The 25,404-nt window shown below is 45.9% G+C and overlaps 1 protein-coding gene across 1 annotated transcript in view; it reads left to right on the top strand.

Moving 5' to 3' along the window:
- Positions 1–25,404, top strand: part of LOC124545638 (mucin-19-like) — a 397,435-nt gene that overhangs the window by 318,675 nt on the left and 53,356 nt on the right. The window contains exons 2-3 of the mRNA XM_047124583.1: positions 9,923–10,101; positions 20,502–21,577. Of these exons, the coding sequence (XP_046980539.1) occupies positions 9,923–10,101; positions 20,502–21,577 (1,255 nt within the window). The remainder of the gene's footprint in view (positions 1–9,922; positions 10,102–20,501; positions 21,578–25,404) is intronic.

The raw sequence follows: 25,404 nt of genomic DNA, 5'->3' as shown, positions 1-25,404 counted from the left end.
CTCTATTGTTTGTTGCACGTATTTCAACAACTGTCTTTCAGCACAGTTTTTACCCTCTGCAGCTCCTTGTGGTACCATGGAAGTTGTTCTCCTATGTCGTAGCCATGTCTTGTCAGTCCGTCTGTTCTTCTCGCGAGGGTTCTACACATGTTTCGCTCCTCCCTGATTCTGCGGAGAAACTTCACATTTCTTATCAGTCCACTTGACTTTGAACCTCCTTCTGTAGCACTAAATCTCAAATGCTTAGAATTTTATCCATCGCAGTGGATATTTTCCGTTTTTCTTTCCAAGTTCATCATCCATTTTCCACACAATGCAGTGCTCCAAACGTATATTCTCAGGAATTTCTTCGTTAATTACGGTTGATCTTTGATACTGGTTGACTGCTTTTGGCTAGGAATGCTCTCTTCTCTGGCACTAATTGCTTTTCATGTCCGTGCTTCGTCCGCCAAGTCTTATGATGTTAAGTTCATCACCAATCTCATTTTTCCACATTACTTTCGTTCTTCGTCCGTCGATCCTCAAACTATATTACGCACTCATTAGATCGTTTATTCCATTCAACAGGTTCAATAATTCTGCTTGACTTTCACTGAGGGTAGCAATACCATCAGTGAAACTTATCGTTGAAATCTTTTCACCCAGAAATTTAACTCACTATTAAAACTTACTTCCATTTCCGTCATTGCTTGAGCGATATGCAGATTCACTATTAGTATGTGAAAGACTGAATTCATGTCTTACACCCTCCGTCATTGCTCTTGCGATGTACAGATTCTACATTAAGATGTGAAACACTGAATTCAAGTTGTGCACTCTTTTCTGTCCGAGTACTACGATTTTGATCTTCATTTTTATTGTCGCCTCTTGGCTCTTGCACATATTGTACATACACCAAAAAAAGTTTTGCATCATCTCTGTTCCGAGAGTTCCGGAATTGGAATAGAGATCAACATAAACATCATTTCCGCCCTTTTATTGCTCATGAAAACCACACATTACATGTTGTACTACCATACAGCGAGGCCTTCAGAGGTGATGGTCCACATTGCTGTACACACCGGTACCTCTGATACCCAGTAGCACATCCTCTTGCATTGATGCATGCCTGTGCTCGTCTTGGCAAACTATGCACAAGTTCATCAAGGCTCTGTTGGTCCAGATTGTTCCACTCCTCAACGGCGATTCGGTGTAGATGCCGCATAGTGGGTGGTGTTGTCCATAAACAGCCCTTTTCAATCTCTCCCAGGCATGTTCGATAGGGTACATATCTGGAGACCATTCTGGCCACTGTAGTCGAGCGATGCCGTTATCCTGAAGGAAGTCATTCACAAGATGCGCACGATGGGGGCGCGAATTGTCGTCCATGAAGACGAATGCCTCGCCAATATGCTGCCGATTTGGTTGCACTATCGGTCGGAGGATGGCATTCATGTATCGTACAGACGTTACGGCGCCTTCCCTGACCACCAGCGGCGTACGTCGGCCCCATTTAATGCCACCCCAAAACTGCAGGGAACCTCCACTTTGCTGCACTCACTGGACAGTGTGTCTAAAGCGTTCAGCTTGACCGGGTTGCCTCCAAACAAGTCTCCGACGATTGTCTGATTGAAGACATATGCGACACTCATCAGTGAAGAGAACGTGATGACAATCCTGAGGGGTCCATTCGGCATGTTGTTGGTTGCAAACACGGGCCTCGCCATGGACGTCGGGAGTGAAGTTTCGCATCAAGCCGCCTATTGCGCACAGTTTGAGTCGTAACACACGTCCTGTGGCTGCACGAAAAGCATTAGCCAACATGGTGGCGTTGCTCTTAGGGTTCCTCCGAGCCCTAATCAGTAGGTAACGGTCATCAACTGTGTGCCCCCCGGCAGCTGAGTGCGTCGGCACGGTAGCTCAGCGTGTTCGGTCAGAGGGTTTAACTGCCCTCTGTAATAAAAAAACATGAGTAAAAAAAATGTTGTCCTAATCATCATCATTTCATCCCCATCGACGCTCAAGTCGCCGAAGTGGCGTCAAATAAAAAGACTCGCACCCGGCGAACTGTCTACCCAACGGGAGGCCCTAGTCACACGACACGACAGTTATCCACTGCAGTAGTAGCCCTTGGGCGGCCTGAGCGAGGCATGTCATCGACAGTTCCTGTCTTTCTGTATCTATGCCATGTCCGAACAACATCGCTTTGGTTCACTCCGAGATGCCTGGACATTTCCTTTGATGAGAGTCCTTGCTGGCGCAAAGTAACAATGCGGACGGTATCTAACCGCGGTGTTGACCGTATAGGCATGGTTGAACTACAGACAACATGAGCCGTGTACCTCCTTCCTGGTGGAATGACTTGAACTGATCGGCTGTCGGACTCCCGCCGACTAATAGGCGCTGCTCACGCATGTTTGTTTATATCTTTGGCCGGTTTTAGTGACATCTCTGAACAAAGGGACTGTGTCTATGATACAATATCCACAGTCAACGTCTATTTTCAGAAGTTCTGGGAACCGGGGTGATGCAAAACTTCTTTTGATGTGTGTTTATTACTCGTGAAAGCCTAAACATAGTATAGTCCTGTGTTCGGTATGCTGATGACATGTTAGTCCCTGCGTCAGTGTATACAAGAGCGGCTGGGAATAGAAAATGTAATGACGCTTTACGAATCGCAGGTGTCCGCTGTACGGAGGACAATATGGAGATAGCTTCAGTAACACGACGTACAAGGTTTTAGAGAGTAGCCTTAAGCTTGAAAGAAACTCAACGATCGAATTATACAGCACCTTAAAGTGTGCATATACAAGAGCCTGCTAAAAAGTAACGCCTCAGATTTTTCGTGTGAAAACTCTTGAAGACTTTTAAATCATGCAGACATTATTAACAGTCTACGTCCTTGTTCATCATGTCTACATATTTATTTCCCAACACAAACAGCATGGCGACTAACGCATTCCTACCAACTAGAGAACCCTTTCTTCATATCACCATTTTAGAATTTTCGACGTCGTTGACGAAGCTACTACCTCACCTCTGCTTCGACCGTTTCATCACTATCATAGTGGTCCTCGAAGATGTTCTTCAAGTTTTCTAAACAGATTAAAATCGGATGGGGTCTAGTCGGGACTGTACGGAATGTGATCGATGACAATGAACCCGACGCGTCGGATTGTGGCAGATGTCATGGCGCTCGCGTGTAGTCTGGCATTGTCAAGTTTAAGGCGAGGTGCTCCATGTGTGGACGAACTCTTCGAATTCGAAACTCTAATACAGCACGCTGTTTCTCAAGCTCCGACATATTTTGTTCCATACCGCCATGTTACGGGCAACGGCCTCGCCACAATGGATACACGGGTCCCCCTGAGATCACCGAAGTTAAGCGCTGTCGGGCGTGGTCGGCGCTTGGGTGGGTGACCATCCAGGCCGCCATGCGCTGTTGCCATTTTTCGGGGTGCACTCAGCCTCGTGATGCCAATTGAGAATAGCAGCGGCTTCGGTCAAGCGTACCATCTTACGACCGGGAGTGCGGTGTGCTGACCCCACGCCCCTCTTATCCGCATCCTCCACCGAGGATGACACGGCGGTCGGATGGTCCCGGTAGGCCACTCGTGGGCTGAAGACGGAGTACCGCCATGTTACACTCTACGGATTGGAGCCCTCCAGCTGCAGAGGTTTTGCAAATATGTAGATATGAAGAATGAAGGTGTGAAGTGTTAATAGCATTTATTTTAATTAAATGTGTTTTAAGAGTTTTCACATGAAAAATTCGGAGACATTATTTTTCAGCGCGCCTTCGTACTTAGGCAAGGCATTGTCATTCAAAACCCGCATAGCCAAGTATCTGAAAAGGAAACACGAAACGAATATGACTGCTACAACAGTTACTGTGAACGTAAAGATTCATCGTTGCGCACTACGACTAAGCCTTTGTGACGGCCATAAACTCGTTTGAGAGTTATTTCGGCGGCATACTCGGCGGTACGCGCTACCAGTTACGGTAACGCTGCGAAATGCAGCTGTGACTGACTGTTCCTCTGGCTTACGGATAGGGATAAGCGATATTTAAGTGAACTGAGTCTTAACTGTTAACCACATAAGACGTCTCACACTAGGCACTGTTACGTTCCAACATAAAAACGAGTTCTCACTGTTCACCTTATTTTGGGTAGTAAATAATCCAACTGGTCAGTTTTTGTTGGATGTGAGGTCCGCCATTTATGCAAAAAAACCGTTTTTTCTCAGTACACAAACATGTTTCGGAACCACTGTGCCATCATCAGTGGGTTTTCATTTTTATTTATTCTGCAATGTGAACATTTTTGTTAAATGATTATAAAATTATGTGCATCTTTAGTTCGAAAACAACACATCATTTGCCGGCCGAAGTGGCCGTGCGGTAAAAGGCGCTGCAGTCTGGACCCGCAAGACCGCTACGGTCGCAGGTTCGAATCCTGCCTCGGGCATGGGTGTTTGTGATGTCCTTAGGTTAGTTAGGTTTAACTAGTTCTAAGTTCTAGGGGACTAATGACCTCAGCAGTTGAGTCCCATAGTGCTCAGAGCCATTTGAACCAACACATCATTTCTTTTTGTAAATACCTTTACAATTGGTGTCCATGAATTTTCTGGATCACTTGTGTGTTAATTAAAACAGCTAGCTTGTCACCTGCAACCAAACGATGTTGATGACAAAAATTTTTGCTAGGAGTTAGCCTATCTTCAAGAATGTAATTTAGTTTGTCGAGATGTTTTCGCGCCTATATTCGTTTTTGCTTATGTTTTCGTGTGGCAAGCACTTGCATTCTCCGCATCATGCCGAGGGGTTGTGATGCGCACGTAACTATAACAAGTATTTTCCACAAATAAAGCAGTAAAAACACTTTTCACTTCTGCAAAATCCAAGTTGATTGTGGTTTGTTGTGTGTCCCTGCCCAGTCAGTGTTCATTTGTTCACCAGAAAGTTGGGCACCAAATTTGAATTTTGTTTGCATTTTAACACACACACGCACACACACACACACACACACACACACACACACACACACACACACACACACACACACACACACACACAGAGAGAGAGAGAGAGAGAGAGAGAGAGAGAGAGAGAGAGAGAGAGAGAATGCAAACAAAATTCAAATTTGGCGCCCAACTATCTGGTGAACAAATGAAAAGTGACTGGGCTGGGACACACAACAAACCACAATCACACTGGGGGTTGTTGAAGTGAAAAGTGTTTTTACTGCGTTATTTGTGGAAAATACTTGTTATAGTTACGTGCGCATCACAACCCCTCAGCATGATGCGGAGAATGTAAGCGCTTGCCACACGAAAACGTTAGTAAAAACGAATATAGGCGCGAAAACATCGCGGCAAACTAAATTACATTCTAGAAGATGGGTTAACTCCCAGCAAAAGATTTTGTCATCGACATCGTTTGGTTGCAGGTGACAAGCTAGCCGTTTTAATTAACACACAAGTGATCCAGAAAATTCATGGACACCAGTTGTAAAGGTATTTACAAAAAGAAATGATATATTGTTTTCGAACTAAAGATGCACATAATTTTATAATCATTTAACAAAAATGTTCACATTGGAGAATAAATAAAAACGAAAACCCACTTCTGATGCCACAGTGGTGCCGAAACATGTTTGTGTACTGAGAAAAAACGGTTTTTTGCGTAGCTGGTGGACCTCACATCCAACAATTTTAACTGCAAACACGGCCAATACAAGGAGCTGCAAAACAAAATGATGAATATATGGTCAGTTTTTGTTATTGTTATTGTAAAAATGTCAGTAATGTATCGTTAAAATGTCAGTAATATTAAGCTAAACGAAACTATTTGTGGGTTGTCACAGCAATACGCTGCTGCAGAGTTACGTCTCGCAGCCTATTGGCAGAGATAGGTCACTCATAACATGGCAGTCGTTCCGTGTGGTAGCCGTCACCCATTAGAAGTTCCGTCCAGGTAGGGTCGTTTCCTCGATAAGTGTTGGTCCTGATGGCGTAGTGGTAAAAATAAATAAATATATAAAATAATAAAATAAAAAAATTGTAAAGAATATGCGTGGAAATGGATAGGTCGAGTGACCGAATCCCTATCGAATTACGGAATATTTTAGTACGCGTTGAACGTAGCCTTCAACCCTCAGTGATGCGAAGATTCGCCAAGAACGACACGTGGTTCGAATTGCGCGTTAAACTGTAGGTTCCCTTCACTCGCGGTAAAGTAGGTGCCCGCAGGTCGCTGAAGTGCCGTCCTTTTGAAAGACTGGCAGCAGGCGAGAGCCACACGGCGTTATTCGATAAGTTAGCTAGGATGCAACTGCAAAAAAATCAACAAAACGCGGGAAAGTAGTTATTGCTACACACATTTTTCTGCAAGAGAGGAATTTAAAAAAACCTCACAGCGCGATATTGTAGTCAAGCATTGTATTTCGAACCAGCCGCTCGCTTCTGGGACATGAGGGGACGCTCCAACCCCCTATCAAATCCGCCTAGTGGATCGACGAGCGTTTTCCACATGCACTTAGACCGGTGGTTCCCAAGCTGTGAGTAAAATGAAATTTTATGGGATAAGAACTACAGGATTCGGTTCTGTTTCAGTCATCATCATCATTTTCTGGAGCCTTTGTCCCGAATCAACGCGGGGTCGGCGTTGTTACTATGGATTTGGCAATGTTAGTGTCGGAGGATGGCCAGATGACTTTCCTGTCGTAACCATGTACCCCCTGGGACAGAATTAGTGCACCCCAGCTGTCTGCGTCTAGTGCAAGCCATGAAATAGTGAGAGCGGTTTCATATCTCTGCGAGTCGTGTAACTGCTAGAACTTAGAACTACTTAAACCTAACTAACCTAAGGACATCACACGCATCCATGCCCGAGGCAGGATTCGAACTTGCGACCGTAGCAGTCCAGCGGTTCCAGACTGAAGCGCCTCGAACCGCTCGGCCACACCGGCCGGCTTCGAAACTTATAAATGATTTAATTGACAGCATGACACAGCAGTAACCACATAAGAGTTACGATAGTGTTGCACACAATGTTACTCTTGTTGTTACTAGTATTATTATTACTATTACTATTACTACTACTACTACTACTATTAGTGGCTGTGGTCAAACAAAAAGGCTGAAGTTTTCCAATTTGTGCCAGTTCAGATGTAAGGAGTGAAGCAGTGAAGTGATTTATGAACAGTTAAGTATAGTCCACACATTTTAACTTGGTTGATTTTAAAAGGAGTTGCAATATGTGGGTCAAGCAAGTGCCGCAATGGAGAGGAATAACGTAGGGGAAGTATGTTTTGTAACAAGTGTCTACCCTCTCTACTCATAGTTAGCTTTCTTATCTGAGGAGTTGTGGGTAGTACTTGCGATGCATCACCAATTCCTTCCTCATTCATTCTAAAGCGCGCGCGCCCTTACACACACACACACACACACACACACACACACACACACACACACACACACTAAATATCATTCATCTTTAATCATTTTAAAAATAAAAGGCTTCCAAGAAAAGTCTTCCGCTCTACTGTTTGTTTAGGTGCTAAAGTTGGTGATAGTGTGGGTGAGGTTCGGGAGGGGGGGGGGGGGAGGTAAGAGCTATTGTCTCATTGCACTCAGATGTAATGGTCTAAGAAAGGTTGGGAACCACTGACTTAGATACGAGTTGATGCCCACGCTTCGCCTCTGGTAGACACTACGCTAATATTTAGAAAACGTTCTCACACTTGAACGTGAGATTTACTCCAGACGGTTTTTTTTTTCCTTTATTGGATTTGGATTCCCCTCCCCCACCCCCACCCCTAAATGGGGGGGGGGGGGGGTCTGGCAGCAGCACAATACGCCGCTCTGCAGCGTACAGAAAAGTTAAAAAACAGAATCAGGAGATATAATAATAAAAGCAGGCGATAAAACGGTGACTGTTAAAAACTGAAACAAGCTGAAAAAGTTGCTAAGGACATCTGGCCACCAGCCACCGCAAACGGTGCTAGAACCCCGTAAAGACAATGAGCAATGACGAAGAAGAGTCTGATTATGTTGGGTAACTGCTGTGTGTAACCTGTGGAAACATCCGAACTGAAGGCATCCAATAATACAGTTATCAATTCGGAGCCCTTTAGCGGCAGAGGGCTGCAAATATGTAGACATGAAAAAGGAAGGTGTAGAATGTTAATAACCTTTGTGTTATTTAAAAAGTTTTGAGAGTTTTCAGATAATAAATTCGGAGGCACTACGTCTCAGGACGCCCTAAGGAATTTTCAAACAGTTAGATATTGTATTTGGAAACATACTCTCTGTAAAATACTAACACGAATTCTTTACAGACGAATGGAAAAACTGGTAGAAGCCGACCTCGGGGATGATCAGTTTGGATTCCATAGAAATGTTGGAAGACGTGAGGCAATACTGACCCTACGACTTATCTTAGAAAATAGATTAAGGAAAGGCAAACGTACGTTTCTAGCATTTGTAGACTTAGAGAAAGCTTTTGACAATGTTGACTGGAATACTCTCTTTCAAATTGTGAAGGTGGCAGGGGTAAAATACAAATTGTACAGATACCAGATGGCAGTTATAAGAGTCGAGGGACTTGAAAGGGAAGCAGTGGTTGGGAAGGGAGTGAGACAGGGTTGTAGCCTCTCCCCGATGGTATTCAATCTGTAGATTGAGCAAGCAGTAAAGGAAACAAAAGAAAAATTCGGAATAGGTATTAAAATCCATGGAGAAGAAATAGAAACTTTGAGGTTCGCCGATGACATTGTAATTCTGTCAGAGACAGCAAAGGACTTTGAAGAGCAGTTGAACGGAATGGACAGTGTCTTGAGGGGAGAATATAAGATGAACATCAACAAAAGCAAAACGAGGATAATGGAATGTAGTCGAATTTAATCGGGTCATGCTGAGGGAATTAGATTAGGTTCAAAAAATGGTTCAAATGGCTTTGAGCGCTATGGGACTCAACATCTTAGGTCATAAGTCCCCAGAACTACTTAAACCTAACTAACCTAAGGACATCACACACACCCATGCCCGAGGCAGGATTCGAACCTGCGACCGTAGCCGTCCCGCGGTTCCGGACTGCAGCGCCAGAACCGCACGGCCACCGCGGCCGGCAATTAGACTAGGAAATGAGACAAAGTAGTAAATGAGTTTTGCTATTTGGGGAGCAAAATAACTGATGATGGTCGAAGTAGGGAGGATATAAAATATAGACTGGCAATGGCAAGGGAAGCGATTCTGAAGAAGAGAAATTTGTTAACATCGAGTATACATTTAAGTGTGAGGAAGTCTTTTCCGAAAGTATTTGTATGGAGTGTAGCCATATATGGAAGTGAAACGTGAACAATAAATAGTTTGGACAAGAAGAGAATAGAAGCTTTCGAAATCTGGTGCTACAGAAGAATGCTGAAGATTAGATGGGTAGATCACATAGCTAATGAGGAGGTATTGAATAGGATTGGGGAGAAGAGGAGTTTGTGGCACAACTTGACTAGAAGAAGGGATCGGTTGGTAGGATACGTTCTGAGGCATCAAGGGATCACCAATTTAGTATTGGAGGGCAGCGTGAGGGTAAAAATCGTGGAGGGAGACTAAGAGATGAATACACTGAGCGGATTCAGAAGGATGTAAGTTGCAGTAAGTACTGGGAGATGAAGAAGCTTGCACAGGATACGGTAGCATGGTGAGCTGCGTCAAACCAGTCTCTGGAGTGACCAGAACTCTCGTCATGCATTTATCCTGATAGCTGTCTTATTTATGTACAATCTTGTACTTCTAATAAAGAAAGAATGATGTAACAGCGTGTTCGAGTAGTCAAGTGACAGTCTTACATTCTCACCCAGTCCCTGAGCCCCTGTTGACCTTTTTCTGTGTTACGACTACGTTGTGACTTGTCCTCTGACTGCGGCGCGCTCTGCTCCCGCAGCAGTGGACAGCGACGCGGCACGGCGGCTGCAGAGGCGGTCGACGGCCGCGCCTTCGTCGCTGGCGTCGCGGCGGCGGGCGACTGCGCAGGCGCGAGCGGCCCTCCGGCGCAGACTCGCCGGCGGCGCCGACGCCGAGATGCTCTTCACGTCCGAGACGAGGAACGCGCACGCCGGCAGGGTAAGTTGTGCAGTTAGCGTGCAGCTAGGCAGCTGGCGGCGAGTCGCGTCGTAGCTGGAGGGAGGGAGCCACCCTGGTGTACAGGCCTACAGCGGCGTTCTCACTGTTGTGTCTGTCCGTACATCTTGCGTCTCCACTACTGCCCATTAAAATTGCTACACCAAGAAGAAATGCAGATTATAAACGGGTAGTCATTGGACAAATATATACTATACTAGAACTGACATGTGATTACATTTTCACGCAATTTGGACGCATAGATCCTGAGAAATCAGTACACAGAACAACCACCTCTGGCCGTAATAACGGCGTTGATACGCCTGGGCATTTAGTCAAACAGAGCTTGGATGGCGTGTACAGGTACAGCTGCCCATGCAGCTTCAACACGATACCACAGTTCATCAAGAGTAGTGACTGCCATACTGTGACGAGCCAGTTGCTCGGCCACCATTGACCAGAGGATTTCAATTGGTGAGAGATCTGGAGAATGTGCTGGCCAGGGCAGCAGTCGAACATTTTCTGTATCCAGAAAGACCCGTAAAGGACCTGCAACATGCGGTCGTGCATTACCCTGCTGAAATGTAGGGTTTCGTAGGGATCGAATGAAGGCTAGCGCCACGGGTCGTAACACATCTGAAATGTAACGTGCACTGTTCAAAGTGCCGTCAGTGCGAACAAGATGTGCCCGAGACGGGAAACCAATGGCACCCCATACCATCACGCCGGGTGATACGCCAGTATGGCGATGACGAATACACGCTTCCAGTGTGCGTTCACCGCGATGACGCCAAACACGGATGCGACCATGATGATACTGTAAACAGAACCTGGATTCATCCGAAAAAATGACGTTTTGCCATTCGTGCACCCATGTTCGTCGTTGAGTACACCATCGCATGCGCTCCTCTCTGTGATGCAGCGTCAAGGGTAACCGCAGCCATGGTCTCCGAGTTGATAGTTCATGCTGCTGCAAAGGTCGTCGAACAGTTCGTGCAGATGGTTGTAGCCTTGCAAACGTCCCCATCTGTTGAGTCAGGGATCGAGACGTGGCTGCACGATCCGTCACAGCCATGCGGATAAGATGCCTGTCATCTCGACTGCTAGTGATACAAGGCCGTTGGGATGCAGCACGGCGTTCCGTATTACCCTCCTGAACCAACCGATTCCATATTCTGCTAACAGTCATTGGATCCCGACCAATGCGAGTAGCAATGTCGCGATACGATAAACCGCAATCGCGATAGGCTACAATCCGACCTTTATCAAAGTTGGAAACACCTCCTTACATGAGGCATCACAACAACATTTCACCAGGCAACGCCGGTCAACTGCTGTTTGTGTGTGTGAAATCGTTTGGAAACTTTTCTCATGTCATCACGTTGTAGGTGTCGGCACCGCGGCCAACTTTGTGTGAATGCTCTGAAAAGCTAATCATTTGCATATCATAGCATCTTCTTCCTGTCGGTTAAATTTCGCGTCTGTAGCACGTCATCTTCGTGGTGTAGCAATTTTAATGGCGAGTAGTGTACATGCACTCTTTGAAAAACAGTTCACTGCACTGCGCGTCGCGAAGCCTGCATTGCTTCATATTTCTACCCTGCCCGTTGAATTTGGTAGTGGTACGAGGGAACAGGAATTGGCGGTAACAATTTTTCTTTCTTTTTGGTCAAATGTTCTGAGCGGAGAGAACTCCCCTCCCCCCCACCCCCACCGCCCTCTCTCAGAAATTACGCAATGGATTTATGTCCGAATTTTCATACCCAAACGAAGAGTGGGAAGTCTAGAAATAGGGTATCAGATTGAACAGCGTTAGGTGTACTTTTGGAAACATAATTGCTGGAAAGTAATTCCGGTGGTTAAGAAAAACTTAATTACTGATTTGAGGGAAAATAGAAATATTTCCCGAACAGCTGCTGCTAAGTATGAGAAATGAAATTTCATATCTCGGCATATAGTGAAACGTCTTTCTCTTGTTGTTGACTCTCTTAATAATAACAGAATTGACATTAAATATGTTAACACGCTTCCTGAACGAACTTGAAAATAAAAATATAAGTTGTAAGAAGTCTGTTCAAACTTTCGTGAAGTGATTTGTCTGGAAATAAGCAATAGAATAGATTACAGAAATATTTTATTTCCTCTGAATGATGCTCGAAATTGTGTAAAGCAAATGAGGTGCCGACGGAGAATTTAAAGTTCAATGTTTAACCTAGAATCGTAGAGAGTACTAGAGTGGACCGAGCACGGGGCTCACAACCCGAACCACACGCCACCGTTAAGCACTAATGTAGGACTGGGTCTCTTACTTCGATTGCACATAATTCATTAAGGTCAATCCAACACATTTATTTCAAATAACATAAATGAAGTTACATTTGAATCTGTCTGACATTAAACAGGAATAAGAAAATCAATTTTCAATATCTGTTGATGTAGGGTGTGAAGCGCAAGTTAAGCCAATAACCAGATAAACTGAACAATTCTGCGTAATTCAAAAGAAGGAGAAAAACAAAACTGAATCAATACACCCCCACCGACAAATATCCAAAAAAACATTACAATATTACACAAAAGAATACACTGAAGTGGGGATCAGTCATTCACCCGACAGAACACTTCAAAATGAGTTCAATAACACAGCTGCGTGCCCCAGAAAACTGCAAGACATTAAATACACTTCATTTGACGAATAAATTCTCATTAACATTACACCACTCCTGTTTGAACTGCAGTGTCCCAAAGAAACATGCGCTTATTCTGAAAGAACAATTTTTTTATATATTTAAATTACAGCATTAAGGAATTCCAAAATATGTCCAATCGAACCCCCCCCCTCCCCCCTTTCAGTTGAGGCACAAATCTTTCCTCTTTCTAGGCGGAGGCTGAGCCAGAAACACAGACTGCCACAAAAACACAGATTTGCTATGAAATCTTCCAGGACACCCGGAAGCAGTAACAGACGAGGGGTCGGCACCTACAAATAAAGACAAGCTCAAGAGTCAGGCCGGGAGCACATCCCACGAGAACTTGTTCACACTATGCTCACCACAAACAGTAGACATTCCGGCCGAACATCCGCTTGCGGTGGCTGCCAGAAGGACGAAGCAACCAACAGGCCCACGCCGTGCTTCTCACACAGGCACCTCAATTTGTACAAACATCTAGGCCAACACCAACTCCGAACTCCCCTCTCACTGCGAGGCTTGGCACAGTTTATACGAAATGCCTTCCAGGCAACCAGTAACCGCCGCAGGAGTTTCACGATTAGCAATAAGGCCCAGCGTAACAGACATCACACATGTGGTTACGCCCGAGCCACAACTGCGCCAGTCTCACCGGCCGCCCCAAAACGACTGCCTCTCGCCGTTCCGCGCGCCCCAGCCGAAAACGCAAAGATGCTCATGCCCGGAGACGCGCCAAAGATAACAAGCCGATCGCTGATGATCGACCAGCGATCTGGCTCATAGAGGATATTTAATAATTTTCTAAGTCATAGCTGGAACAACAGGATTCTTTTATCGTAATTTAACAAAACACGATCAGTCTTGACCGCAAAGGGTGTGTTATTTTTCCGCTAACCGGTTTCAGTCATACGGAGTTTTGTAAACCCTCGTCGCCAGTTTCCTAAAGCCCTCGTCGTTAGTTCTGTGGAGGTCGAGTTGCCACTGTTGGTACCGTAGACCGAGTTTGTGAGTTCGTGAAACGGCTTCTGGTGCAGTACACCGCTAAGACAGTTTCTCCCTGCCACTATTACATAGCTATGCCCCAGGGTCTGGTAACACGATAGCACAACGAGGGTTCTACAACGCTCCAACAGATTAGTAATAAAGTCACACAAATCAGTTAAAAGGCTTTAACTAGTTGAAATATGAGTCTGCAACACTGCTTGTAATATAAAACAAAGAAGGCCCCCAATGGCTAAGTGCAAGTAATCATAGGTAAACTTCACAGTCCATAGCAAGTGCAATTTGAATAACTGTCTGCTCACTTCTAAGAGTTCACTTAACGACGTTCCCTGTCGAAGTCAGCGCTGGATGATGATCTATATCCAAGCGGGCTAGAGCTGCTCTTCTGAGTAGGCTTCTGTCCGTTGTCGTTCGGTAGCTGGTGGATAGTAGTCGGCCGGCGGTTGGCCGAGGCGAAGTCGGTATCTTCATCCTCAGCGCCGCCCGTGGTGTTGGTTGCGAGTTATGGCACTGGCACCAGCTTGCATCTTCGCGCCTGAGGTGCTTTTGCCCTGGCTGTGTCTTGTTCGGCTGTGTCGGTACAGCAGGAAGATCATCTTCAGACGCCGGCCGCGGTGGTCTAGTGGTTCTAGGCGCGCAGTCCGGAACCGCGGGACTGCTACGGTCGCAGGTTCGAATCCTGCCTCGGGCATGGATGTGTGTGATGTCCTTAGGTTAGTTAGGTTTAAGTAGTTCTAAGTTCTAGGGGACTGATGACCTCAGAAGTTAAGTCCCATGGTGCTCAGAGCCATTTGAACCACTTCAGACGACTATGTGACTCCATTGGTGACGCGTGGAGTCGGTGCGCGGAGTCGTTGTACGTGCTGAGAGGTACTTGCCGTCAAATGCAGCAAATGCAGCACATCATCTCTCTCGCAGCGCCTCCCATTCATCTGTGTTGAACTCACTCTCCCTACGCAAATGTCTTGAGGAGTCGCGCAGCTGTTTCTTTGATTGTTCTCCACCAGTTGATCCATCTTGGTTCCCTACCCGTCGAACAATACTGGTGAAACGAGCGATTAAGAGTTTTTCAGCGAACTTCTCGTGCACGATATCAGATAAAGCTCATCGGGCGATTCCGCGCCACAGCAAGATTTGTGGCCGTTCTATGTTAAATCGCTCTGGACAGGTACTCCTAGATATCCAACGATTTTGACTGATTCCAGTCACTAATCCGTAATTGTCAAGTCAAATGATGTCTGACCTTCTTGTGTATTTACACCTATCGCAAGAGAAACCGAAATGGCAAATATTGAGAGAAGTGATCACAAAATACAAAAAGTTAACTGAAGTCACTCAACGGAATATATGCAACTGGACCGAATGAGATACCTGTGAGTTTGTACACAGATGTCCCTGTCCTAGAAGGAGACAATTTTGTAATAGGCGAATGTGGTGAGATGGTGAAACAAGTAGTAAGTAAACAATTATTTTATCAGCAGCTGTTGTTTGATGATTTTGAAATATTTTTTCGTGCAGAATAAATAATAACGAAAATTAATTTTATAATTCTGTTTGTGATAGGACAGTAGGCAAAAGAAGTAGTGGCATATCGTATCTGCCGCCGTTCACCTAAACAGTGTTCTAGTTTGTTTCTGTGCCCACCATAAGATACAAAAGAACACCACACTTTGTCAACCAGAAGATAAAAAAGAACGCCACACTAGAATGACCGCCACACGGCGAGGCCAGTCACCAGAGAGGCCACATAGGTACTGTCATACTCCATAGAGGGCGCACACAACACGCACTGTGTTATGCTTCCGCCTTACGTCACCCAGACGTGGATATGAGTCGACACACGGCTCACTGAGACAGCTTGTATCAACACGCACATGGAGAGGTTCCCGGTAGTGGCATCGACTTTTTTAAACCAAATATACAGTCATGTAGGCTAAAATACCAGGTATACCTGCTACCATTCACCCTGGTGAACCATCGTTTGCGAGTAGCTGGCGAAAAAATTTTTCGGAGCTGTGGGTTATGTTTAATAGCGTTAAAAATGTACTTTTTCATAAGCTGGGTGCGTGGTGTAATGGATAGCTTAAGTGCTTCACGTACGGGAAGTTACCGAAAAGACTGTGATAATTATTTTCATTCAGTTGATTATTTAGATGTAATTTATTATTTCCATTCCTTTGTCACATACTTTTAATCACCGTATAAACTCTTACATTTATTTCATTATTCTTCACAGCATTCTTTTTCCACGCGGTATTTTTGTGAAGCTGAATTTAATTATATTTATCTATTATAGGACTCAGTTGTTTGAAAATTCCAATCAATCAGTTAAAAAACAAAAAAGGAAATAAACTATTTATATTGACTGTGTAAGGTGTGAAAAATGTATTTTTCGTTACAAGATATGCAAATTTTTTTGCACGGTAATCATCATACAGACGTTCGAAACGTAACCTAAATTCCTGTTACACTGTGAAAAAAATAACGTAGAACTAAAACGAAATTCAAGAAAAATTAGGAATAGATAAAAAGGAGTGCAGTAACATGGACGAAAAAATAGGATGATAAAACAAAATAAAATAAATAGAAATGAATACATAAAATTAATTAAAAACACTTTCCAAAGATTTCAAATGAAAAGAGAATGATAGGAAGAAAAATGAGACCAAATGAAGAAGTTGATATTATGGTTAAAATGATGCGACAAAGCAATGGAATTAAAATTTTGTGCTTAAATCGATTAACTGAATAAAAATTATGATCAAAGTCATTTCGATAGATATTTAGAAATGAAAAAGAATTAATGCACGTAACGAGATTCGCACTCACAATCTCCCACATGTGAATCCTTTATCTCTGTCCATTTTTTTTCACTGATCTCATTTTGCTCGTTCTTGTTCGTTGCATTTGTTCGGGGTGGAACTCCCATGATCCGATCACTCAGTTTTTGTCCATTACACCACACAGACAGAGTATGTAATAGCACTCTTTTTTAACGCTGTTGAGTGTCACGCAATTTTTTGATTTTTTCTTTCATCAAATACTGGAGAATGAGGGCCCTCCAACGTGAATGGCTGCAGTGTGTGATACCTAGGATGTTGATAAACATGGCCACTAATAAAATTCATACCTTAAGAGCTTTAAGCTCTTGTTCATCTTCGCTACTGCGAATCACTACTTTTCTATTGATAAAGTGATCTTAGCTCTTAAGGTATACATTTTAGACACCATTTTTACTAGACTATGTGCTTGGAATGATCGTTCCTGTCATATGCTTGAATCAATTAGTAAAGACAGTCAAAACGGTGGAATATCTCGTTTATAAAAATGACAGGTTTCGGCATGTGTAATCGGCCGTCTTCAGATTATGAGCACCATTTGGCTAAAGATGGCGGCATGGTGAACAGCTGCGTCTGGTCACACGCAGGTCATCGAAGCACAGGCAAGCTGAAAGGTTTGTTACCGGTAGGTTCGATCAAGACGCGAGTGTTAGAGAAGCTTCGTGAAACCAAAGGGAATTCCTGGAGGAAAGACGACTTTCTTTTCGTGAAACGGTATTCAGAAAACGTAGAGAGCCGGCATTTTTAGTTGAACGGAGAACGATTCTACTGCCACCAACGTACATTTCGCGTATGGACCACGAAGATCAAATAAGAGAAATTAGGGGTCGTATGGAGGCATATAGACAGTCATTTTAGCCTCGCTGTGTTTGGGAGTGTAACACGAAAGGAAATTACTTGTAGTCGTACAAGGTACCCTCTGCCATGCAGAGTGCAATCGCTTGTGGAGTATGTATGTAGATGTTGTACAGTGTTCACTTTCACTGATCCGTCTTTGAACACTGGTTTAGTCATGAATCACGTAACCGACGATTTATACGCTGAAGATCCAAAGAAACTAGTACACCTGCCTAATATCATGTAGGACCCACGCGAGCAAGCAGAAGTGGTGCAACATGACGTAGCATGGACTTGCCTGTCTGAAGTGGTACTGGAGGGAATTCACACCATGAAGAGTACGAGGGGGTGGAGATCTCTTCTCAACAGCAGCTTACAACGTATCCCAAATATGCTCAATAATATTCATGTCGAGGAGTTTGGTGGCCAGCGGAAATGTTTAAACTCAGAAGAGTGTTCCTGGAGCTACTCTGTAGTAATTCTGGACATGTGGAGTGTCGCATTGACCTGCTGGAATTGCCCAACTCCACAGGATTGCACAATCGACGTGAATGGATACAGGTGATCAGCCAAGATGCCTACGTACTTTCACCTGTCAGAGTCGTATCTAGACTTATCACCTTAACTGCACACGCCCCACACCATTAAAGAGCCTCCACCAGCTTGAACAGTTCCCTGCTGACATGCAGGATCCATGGATTCATGACGCCTCCATATACATATAAGTCCATCCGCTCGATAGAACTTCAAACGAGACTCGTCCGACCAGGCAACATGTTTCGAGTCGTCAACAGTCCAATGTCGGTGTTGATGGGCCCAGGCGAAGCGTAAAGCTTTGTGTCGTGCAAAGGTACACGAGTGGGTCTTCGGCTCCGAAAGCTCATATCGATGATGTTTTGAATGGTTCGGACGCTACATTTGTTGTTGGCCCAGCATTGAAATCTGCAGAAATTTGCAGAAGGGTTACACTTCTGTCACTTTGAATGATTCTCTTCGGTCGTCGTTGGTCCCGTTCTTGCAGGATCTTTTTCCCGCCTCAGAGATGTCGGGAGATTCGATGTTTTGTCAAATTCCTGATATTCACGGAGCACTCGTGAAATGATCGTAAGGGAAAATCCACACATCCCTACCTCGGAGATGCTGTGTCCCATTGGTCGTGCGCCCACTATAACCCACTTAAATCTTGATAACCTGCCACTGTAGCAGCATTAACTGATCTAACAACTGCACCAGACACTTGTTGTCCTGTATATAGGCTTTGCTGACCGCAGCACCGTATTTTACTTGTTTACATATCTGTATTTGAATACGCATTCCTATACCAGTTTCTTTGGCGCTTGAGTGTGTTACATGTATATTGTCCATTTAGGGTCTTCAGGGCGAAGTCTAGATGAATCCTTAGGTGGTCTTGAGGCACGATGTCGAATAAACCGTTCATACACGCTGTCTGGGCCTGTCCGTGGCTGCGGTAATATCCGCGTTTCCACGTGGAAACTATTTGGACGACGTAAGGCGGAACTATAACATAGATCGGGTAGTATGCGTCCCCTACCGTGTCTGAGGATAATACACTACTGGCCATTATAATTGCTACACCACGAAGATGACGGGCTACAGACGCGAAATTTAACCGACTGGAAGAGGGTGCTGTGATGTGCAAATGATTAGCTTTTCAGAGCATTCACACAAGGTTGGCGACGGTGGCAACACCTACAACGTGCTGACATGAGCAAAGTTTCCAGTCGATTTCTGTTACGCAAACAGCAGTTGACCGGCGTTGCCTGGTGAAACGTTGTTGTGACGCCTCGTGGAAGGAGGAGAAATGCGTACTATCACGTTTCCGACTTTGATAAAGGTCGGATTGTAGCCTATCGCGATTGCTGTTTATCGTATCGCGAAATTGCTGCTCGCGTTGGTCGAGATCCAATGACTGTTAGCAGAATATGGAATCAGTGGGTTCCAGGTAATACGGAACGCCGTGCTGGATCCCAACACCCTCGTATCAGTAGCAGTCGAGATGACAGCCATCTTATCCGCATGGCTGTAAAGGATCGTGCATCCACGTCTCGATCCCTGAGACAACAGATGGGGACGTTTGCAACACAACAACCATCTGCACGAACAGTTCGACGACGTTTGCAGCAGCATGAACTATCAGCTCGGAGACCATGGCTGCGGTTAGCCTTGACGCTGCATCACAGACAGGATCGCCTGCGGTGGTGTACTCAACGACGAACCTAGGTGCACGAATGGCAAAACGTCATTTTTTCGGATGAATCCAGGTTCTGTTTTCAGCATCACGATGGTCGCATCCGTGTTTGGCGACATCGCGGTGAACGCACATTGGAAGCGACTCGGTCACCTCTTGTTCGCATTGACGGCACTTTGAACAGTGGACGTTACATTTCAGATGTGTTACGACCCGTGGCTCTACCCTTAATTCGATCCCTGCGCAACCCTACATTTCAGCAGGATAATGCACGACCGCATGTTGCAGATCCTGTACGGACCTTTCGGGATACAGAAAATGTTCGACTGCTGCCCTGGCCAGCAAATTCTCCAGATCTCTCACGAACTGAAAACGTCTGGTCAATGGTGGCCGAGCAACTGGCTCGTCACAATACGCCAGTCACTACTCTTGATGAACTGTGGTATCGTGTTGAAGCTGCATGGGTAGCTGTACCTGTACGCGCCATTCAAGCTCTGTTTGACTCAATGCCCAGGCATACCAAGGCCGTTATTACGGCCAGAGGTGGTTGTTCTGTGTACTGATTTCTCAGGATCTATGCACCCAAATTGCGTGAAAATATAATCACATGTCAGTTCTAGTATAAATTAATTGTCCAATGAATATCCGTTTATCATCTGCATTTCTTCTTGGTGTAGCAATTTTAATGGCCAGTTGTGTATGTTGCGCCTCTCTGGAACTTGGCCTCGCCGTGTGGCGCCCTCTGTGTATGACTGTGTCTCCTTTCTGCTTTCGGACACAGCATTGCGTTGGACATGAAATATTGTATTTGACTATTAAATGTTACAGTTGCCACCACCGGAGGAGGATACTACGAAGCCGCCTGGTAAGGAGGAAAAAGATAGCGGCGGCGAGAATAAGGAGGTGTCGACGTTACCACGGTACGTTCTCCGCGGGCGGCGGCCGCCCTACACAGTACTGGACCGCAGGGCGTCGTCGGCCAACAGCTCCAGGGACAGCAGCGAAGAGGACGAGGCGACGAAGCAGCGGAAGGGGCGACCGTCCAAGGAGGCGTCACACTCCGACGACGATGACGACGACGATATTGACAGTGACGGTGACGATTCCTCGGAGGAGAGGAGAGGTGCGAAAAGGGACGGACCCGGTGGCGGGAGGGTTTCTAACGAACGGAAACTTGTGCGGAAGAGGAGGCCGGGGCAAGCTATTTCCGGTGCTGAAAGTAAGGATACGGAGTCCGTGAGAGGCGTGCGATCCTCGACTGCCGCACCGACGCAAGAGTCGACGACAGTAGTGACGCCGCAGAAGTCGACGGAAGCCGCCTCGTCTACAGCGCCGAGTGTAGAAGGAGCGGCGCAGGGCGAGCAGCGGGCGGCCGGCTCGCGAAAGAGGCGTCCGTTCAAGGTTGCCGACAGCGATGAGGAGACGACGAAGGCGGCGGAGGCGGCCCACAAGAGGCGGCGGCCCTCGGACACGGTGCTGTCGCCTGCGTCTTCGCCGCCTTTCCACCCGATGCTGCCCGCGGCGTCGGCGCTCACCATGTCCGACTCGCTGTACAACCACTTCCGGCCGCTGAGCGACGTCCCGGAGGACCACCTGCTGCCCTTCCTCAGCTTCGGCAAGAAGCTGCCCTCCAAGGCGGCGGCGGTCGCGCACCGGGCCGCCACGGGCAGCACCAACTCGCTGCTGCCGGAGGCCTCCGCCGGCCACGGCCGCAGGGCCGGCGGGGGCGGCTGGGCGCTGACGACGGTGCCGCCCCCGGAGCAGCAGGCCTCCGGCCAGCGCCGGCCCCCGGAGGACGTGGAGGACGAGCACATGGACGTGGCGCTCGTGCGGACCGCCGTCGAGCGCAACAAGGCGGCGCGCGGAGCTGCTGCCCCCAGCGCTCTCCGCACACTCTACACGAGGTACGTGCTCTCCGCTCGCACCACACGCGTCAACATTGCCGAACGATATCAGTACGGAGATCGTGACGCACCGCTTTTCCAAAAGTGTAATTTATCCTCGTATTGGTTAAAAACAGTCTTGCTTGCAATTTTAGTTTTTTATTTTTCCACTACGCGTTTCGCTTTATTTAGGCATCTTCAGGTTATGTTAATTTGGTATTTCTTGGAAGGATCCTTTAGCCAGTGTAGCCAAAGGCCATCGTCGAATATATCAGGCCAACATCGTATTTGTTAAACTCTAAAAAACTTTTCTAGATGGACGCGAATGACATCAAGATCTGCATAACGCGTTCCCGTTCACAGGAGCGAGTAACAGAATAAGATTGGGGCTCACTGGCGTCCATCTAGAAAAGTTTTTGAGGACGGGGCGTGAGTCGTGCTTGGGTAGCTCAGTTGGTAGAGCACTTGCCCGCGAAAGGTGTGGTGTCACCGCCAGACACCACACTTGCTAGGTGGTAGCTTTAAATCGGCCGCGGTCCACTAGTACATGTCGGACCCGCGTGTCGCCACTGTCAGGGATCGCAGACCGAGCGCCACCACAAGGCAGGTCTCGAGATACGGACTAGCACTCGCCCAGTTGTACGGACGACGTAGCTAGCGACTACATTGACGAAGCCTCGCTCCTTTGCCGAGCAGATAGTTAGAATAGCCTTCAGCTAAGTCAATGGCTACGACCTAGCAAGGCGCCATTAGTAACATTGCATGTATCTAAAGAGTCTCACTTGTATCGCCACAATCTCCAGATGTACCAAAAGGATGGATTAAAGTTAAGTGTTCCAGAAGCTACGTACTTTTCTTTATAGCATTCATTACGTATCCTGTTTCAGACCTCACGCACCCTGCTTTGGCTTAGCGCGTGCCTTTCGGGTACTTCCGTGGCGTGGCTGTCTTGCTACGCCACAACAAAAGGCAAAGGTCCCAAGTTCGAATCTCGGTCCGGCACACAGTTTTAATCTGCCAGGAAGTTTCATATCAGCCACGCTCCGCTGTAGAGTGAAAATTTCATTCTAGAAAAGTTTTTACCGAGTTTAACGAATGCGATGTTGGCCTGATATATTCGACGATGCCCTTTGGCTACACTGACTAAAGGATCCTTCTAAGAAATACCAAATTAAGAAAACCTGAAGATGCCTATATAAGGCGAAACGCTTAGTTAAAAAATAAAGAACTAAAATTGCAACCAAGACTGTTTCTAACCAATACTGTTAAGCACAAGTTTGCCGCATGCCACATGTGGATTGGAAGAATTTCTGCCGCGCGGGATTAGCCGAGCGGTCTAGGGCGCTGCAGTCATGGACTGTGCGGCTGGTCCTGGCGGAGGTTCGAGTCCTCCCTCGGGCATGGGTGTGTGTGTTTGTCCCTATGATAATTTAGGTTAAGTAGTGTGTAAGCTTAGGGACTGATGACCTTAGCAGTTAAGTCCCATAAGTTTTCACACACATTTGAAATTTGAATTTTTTTGAAGAATTTGTATTTATCGTGGTGTCCAAAATTGAAGCGACAAACCGAAATATTGCAAGGTTGCGTTTATTTTACCACAAAACACCATAATCAGATGATAGCAAAGTAGAAACAATATAGAGAGTACAGAACGTAAACGTTTGCAACATGCATAACGGTAGATAAAGATGTTCTTCGTGTTCTCCAACTTAACCGATTTACACAAACTTTCCGATAACGGGTTAATGCGCTCAGTATGGTGTCTTGACCGCCTCTGGCAGCAATACAGGCCTTGACAAACGATGGGGCACGCTGTGAATGATGTCATCAATCTCATATTGAGGCAATAACGCCCGTTCTTCCAGCAGTGCTGCTCGCAAATCTTTGAGAGTGGTTGGTGGGTGCTGACGTGATGCTACCTGTGTCGCTGGTGCATCCCAGACATGCACTGTGGAGTTAAAATCGGGAGAGCGAGCAGGTCACACCATGCGTGTGGAATAATTATTGACTCGTATTTCTAATTTCTGCTACCAGTCGCTTTTTTATTTTATGTTTAATCTAAAATAATACAACGCGTTTCGAACATGTTCATTCCATCTTCAGACGTTTATACATACATACATACAGAGAAATGTTACGTTTAAAAGAAAACGTCAACCACGTGTTGTTTATGAGGTCGAGCATTGTCTTCCAGCTCACGAGGTTCCAAGATTTCGTCATGATACCTGACAGCAGTTACACCTTGCAAATTTAGTCGTACGGATTCACGAAGAGGTGTTCGAGCGGTCAACGTAATGGCTGCCCACACCATTAGGGATCATCCTCGATATCAGTCTCTTTCCACAATGGTTGGATTTCGAAATCGTGTTCCACGGTCCCTCCAGATGCGAATCCGTCGAAAATCACTGTCCAGACCAAATCGGGACTCAACTGTGAAAAGAACATTCGCCCACTGTTCGACGGCCCAGGTGGCACGTTGACGTCTCCACTCTACAAATTCCTTTCTGTGAAGACACGTCAGAGGTACACATATAGAAGGCCTCCAACAATGAAGACCACTCTCCCGAAGCTTTCTGTACACCGTTTGCCTCGCTACAACACGTCCAGTGCATGCTGCGAGGTCAGATGCTAGTTACGGTACCGTCGTGCCCGTACAACCAAATAACGATTCTCTCTTTCTCATTTTGCACGTGGTCGGCCACGCCCTGGTCTTCGGGATACAGTTTTGCTCTCTATAAACTGTCGCCACATCCGAAAAACAACAGAAAAAATCGTGTTAAAGCCATCGGTCCATATCAATTTGTGAATGTCCTGTTTCCAATGGCCCTCCACCGCAGAGAGCCTGGTAACCATCTTCTCTGTGCCATACTGCACCGTCTGTGACCATAGACAGCCAGTGTGGATGTGAGAGTACCCGGCAAACAATATCCAGTTTGACAGGTGCCCTGACGTCGTCGTTGGTGTGGTTGCTCGTTGACCAGAATGCCATCTTCCGTGCAGGACACGGTCGTACGGGCATCTGTTGACAGCTTGTATGATTATGTCGTGAATGAATAAGAGTGGATGATCAAGGACGAAGTGCTCGTTTTAGAAAGGGCGTAAGGCAAGGATATGGCCTTTCGCCCCTACTGTTCAATCTGTACATCGAGGAAGCTACGATGGAAATAAAAGAAAGGATCAAGAGTGGAATTAAAATTCAAGGTGAAAGGCATCAATGATACGATTCCCTGATGACACTGCTGTCCTGAATGAAAGTGGAGAATAATTATTTGATCTCCTGAATGGAATGAATAGTCTAATGAGTACACATTATGGATTAAGAGTAAATCGAAGAAAGACGAAGGTAATAAGATGTAGTAGAAATGAGAACAGCGAGAAACTTAATATCAGGATCGATGGTCACGAAGTAGATGACGTTAAGGAATTCTGCTACCTAGGCTGTAAAATAACGAGTGACGGACGGAGCAAGCACATCAAAAGCAGACTAGCAATGGCAAAAAGGGCATTCCTGGCCAAGAGAAGTCTACTAATATCGGCCTTAATTTGAGAAAGAAATTTCTCAGAATGTACGTCTGGAGTACATTGTAGGGTAGTGAGACATGGACTGTGGGAAAACCGAAACAGAAGAGAATCGAAGCATTTGAGATGTGGTGCTACAGACGAATGTTTAAAATTAGGTGGACTGATAAGGTAAGGAATGCGGAGGTTCTACGCAGAATTGGAGAGGAAAGGAATATATGGAAAACACTGAGATGGGACAGGATGATAGGACATCTGTTAAGGCATCTGGGAATCACTTCCATAGTACTAGAGGGAGCTGTAGAGGGCAAAAACTGTAGAGGAAGACA

Source organism: Schistocerca americana, chromosome 8 (assembly GCF_021461395.2).
Source record: "Schistocerca americana isolate TAMUIC-IGC-003095 chromosome 8, iqSchAmer2.1, whole genome shotgun sequence".
Lineage (NCBI taxonomy): Eukaryota > Metazoa > Arthropoda > Insecta > Orthoptera > Acrididae > Schistocerca > Schistocerca americana.
The sequence above is the reverse complement of the archived record's forward strand: the minus strand, read 5'-3'. Positions and strand labels throughout refer to the sequence as shown.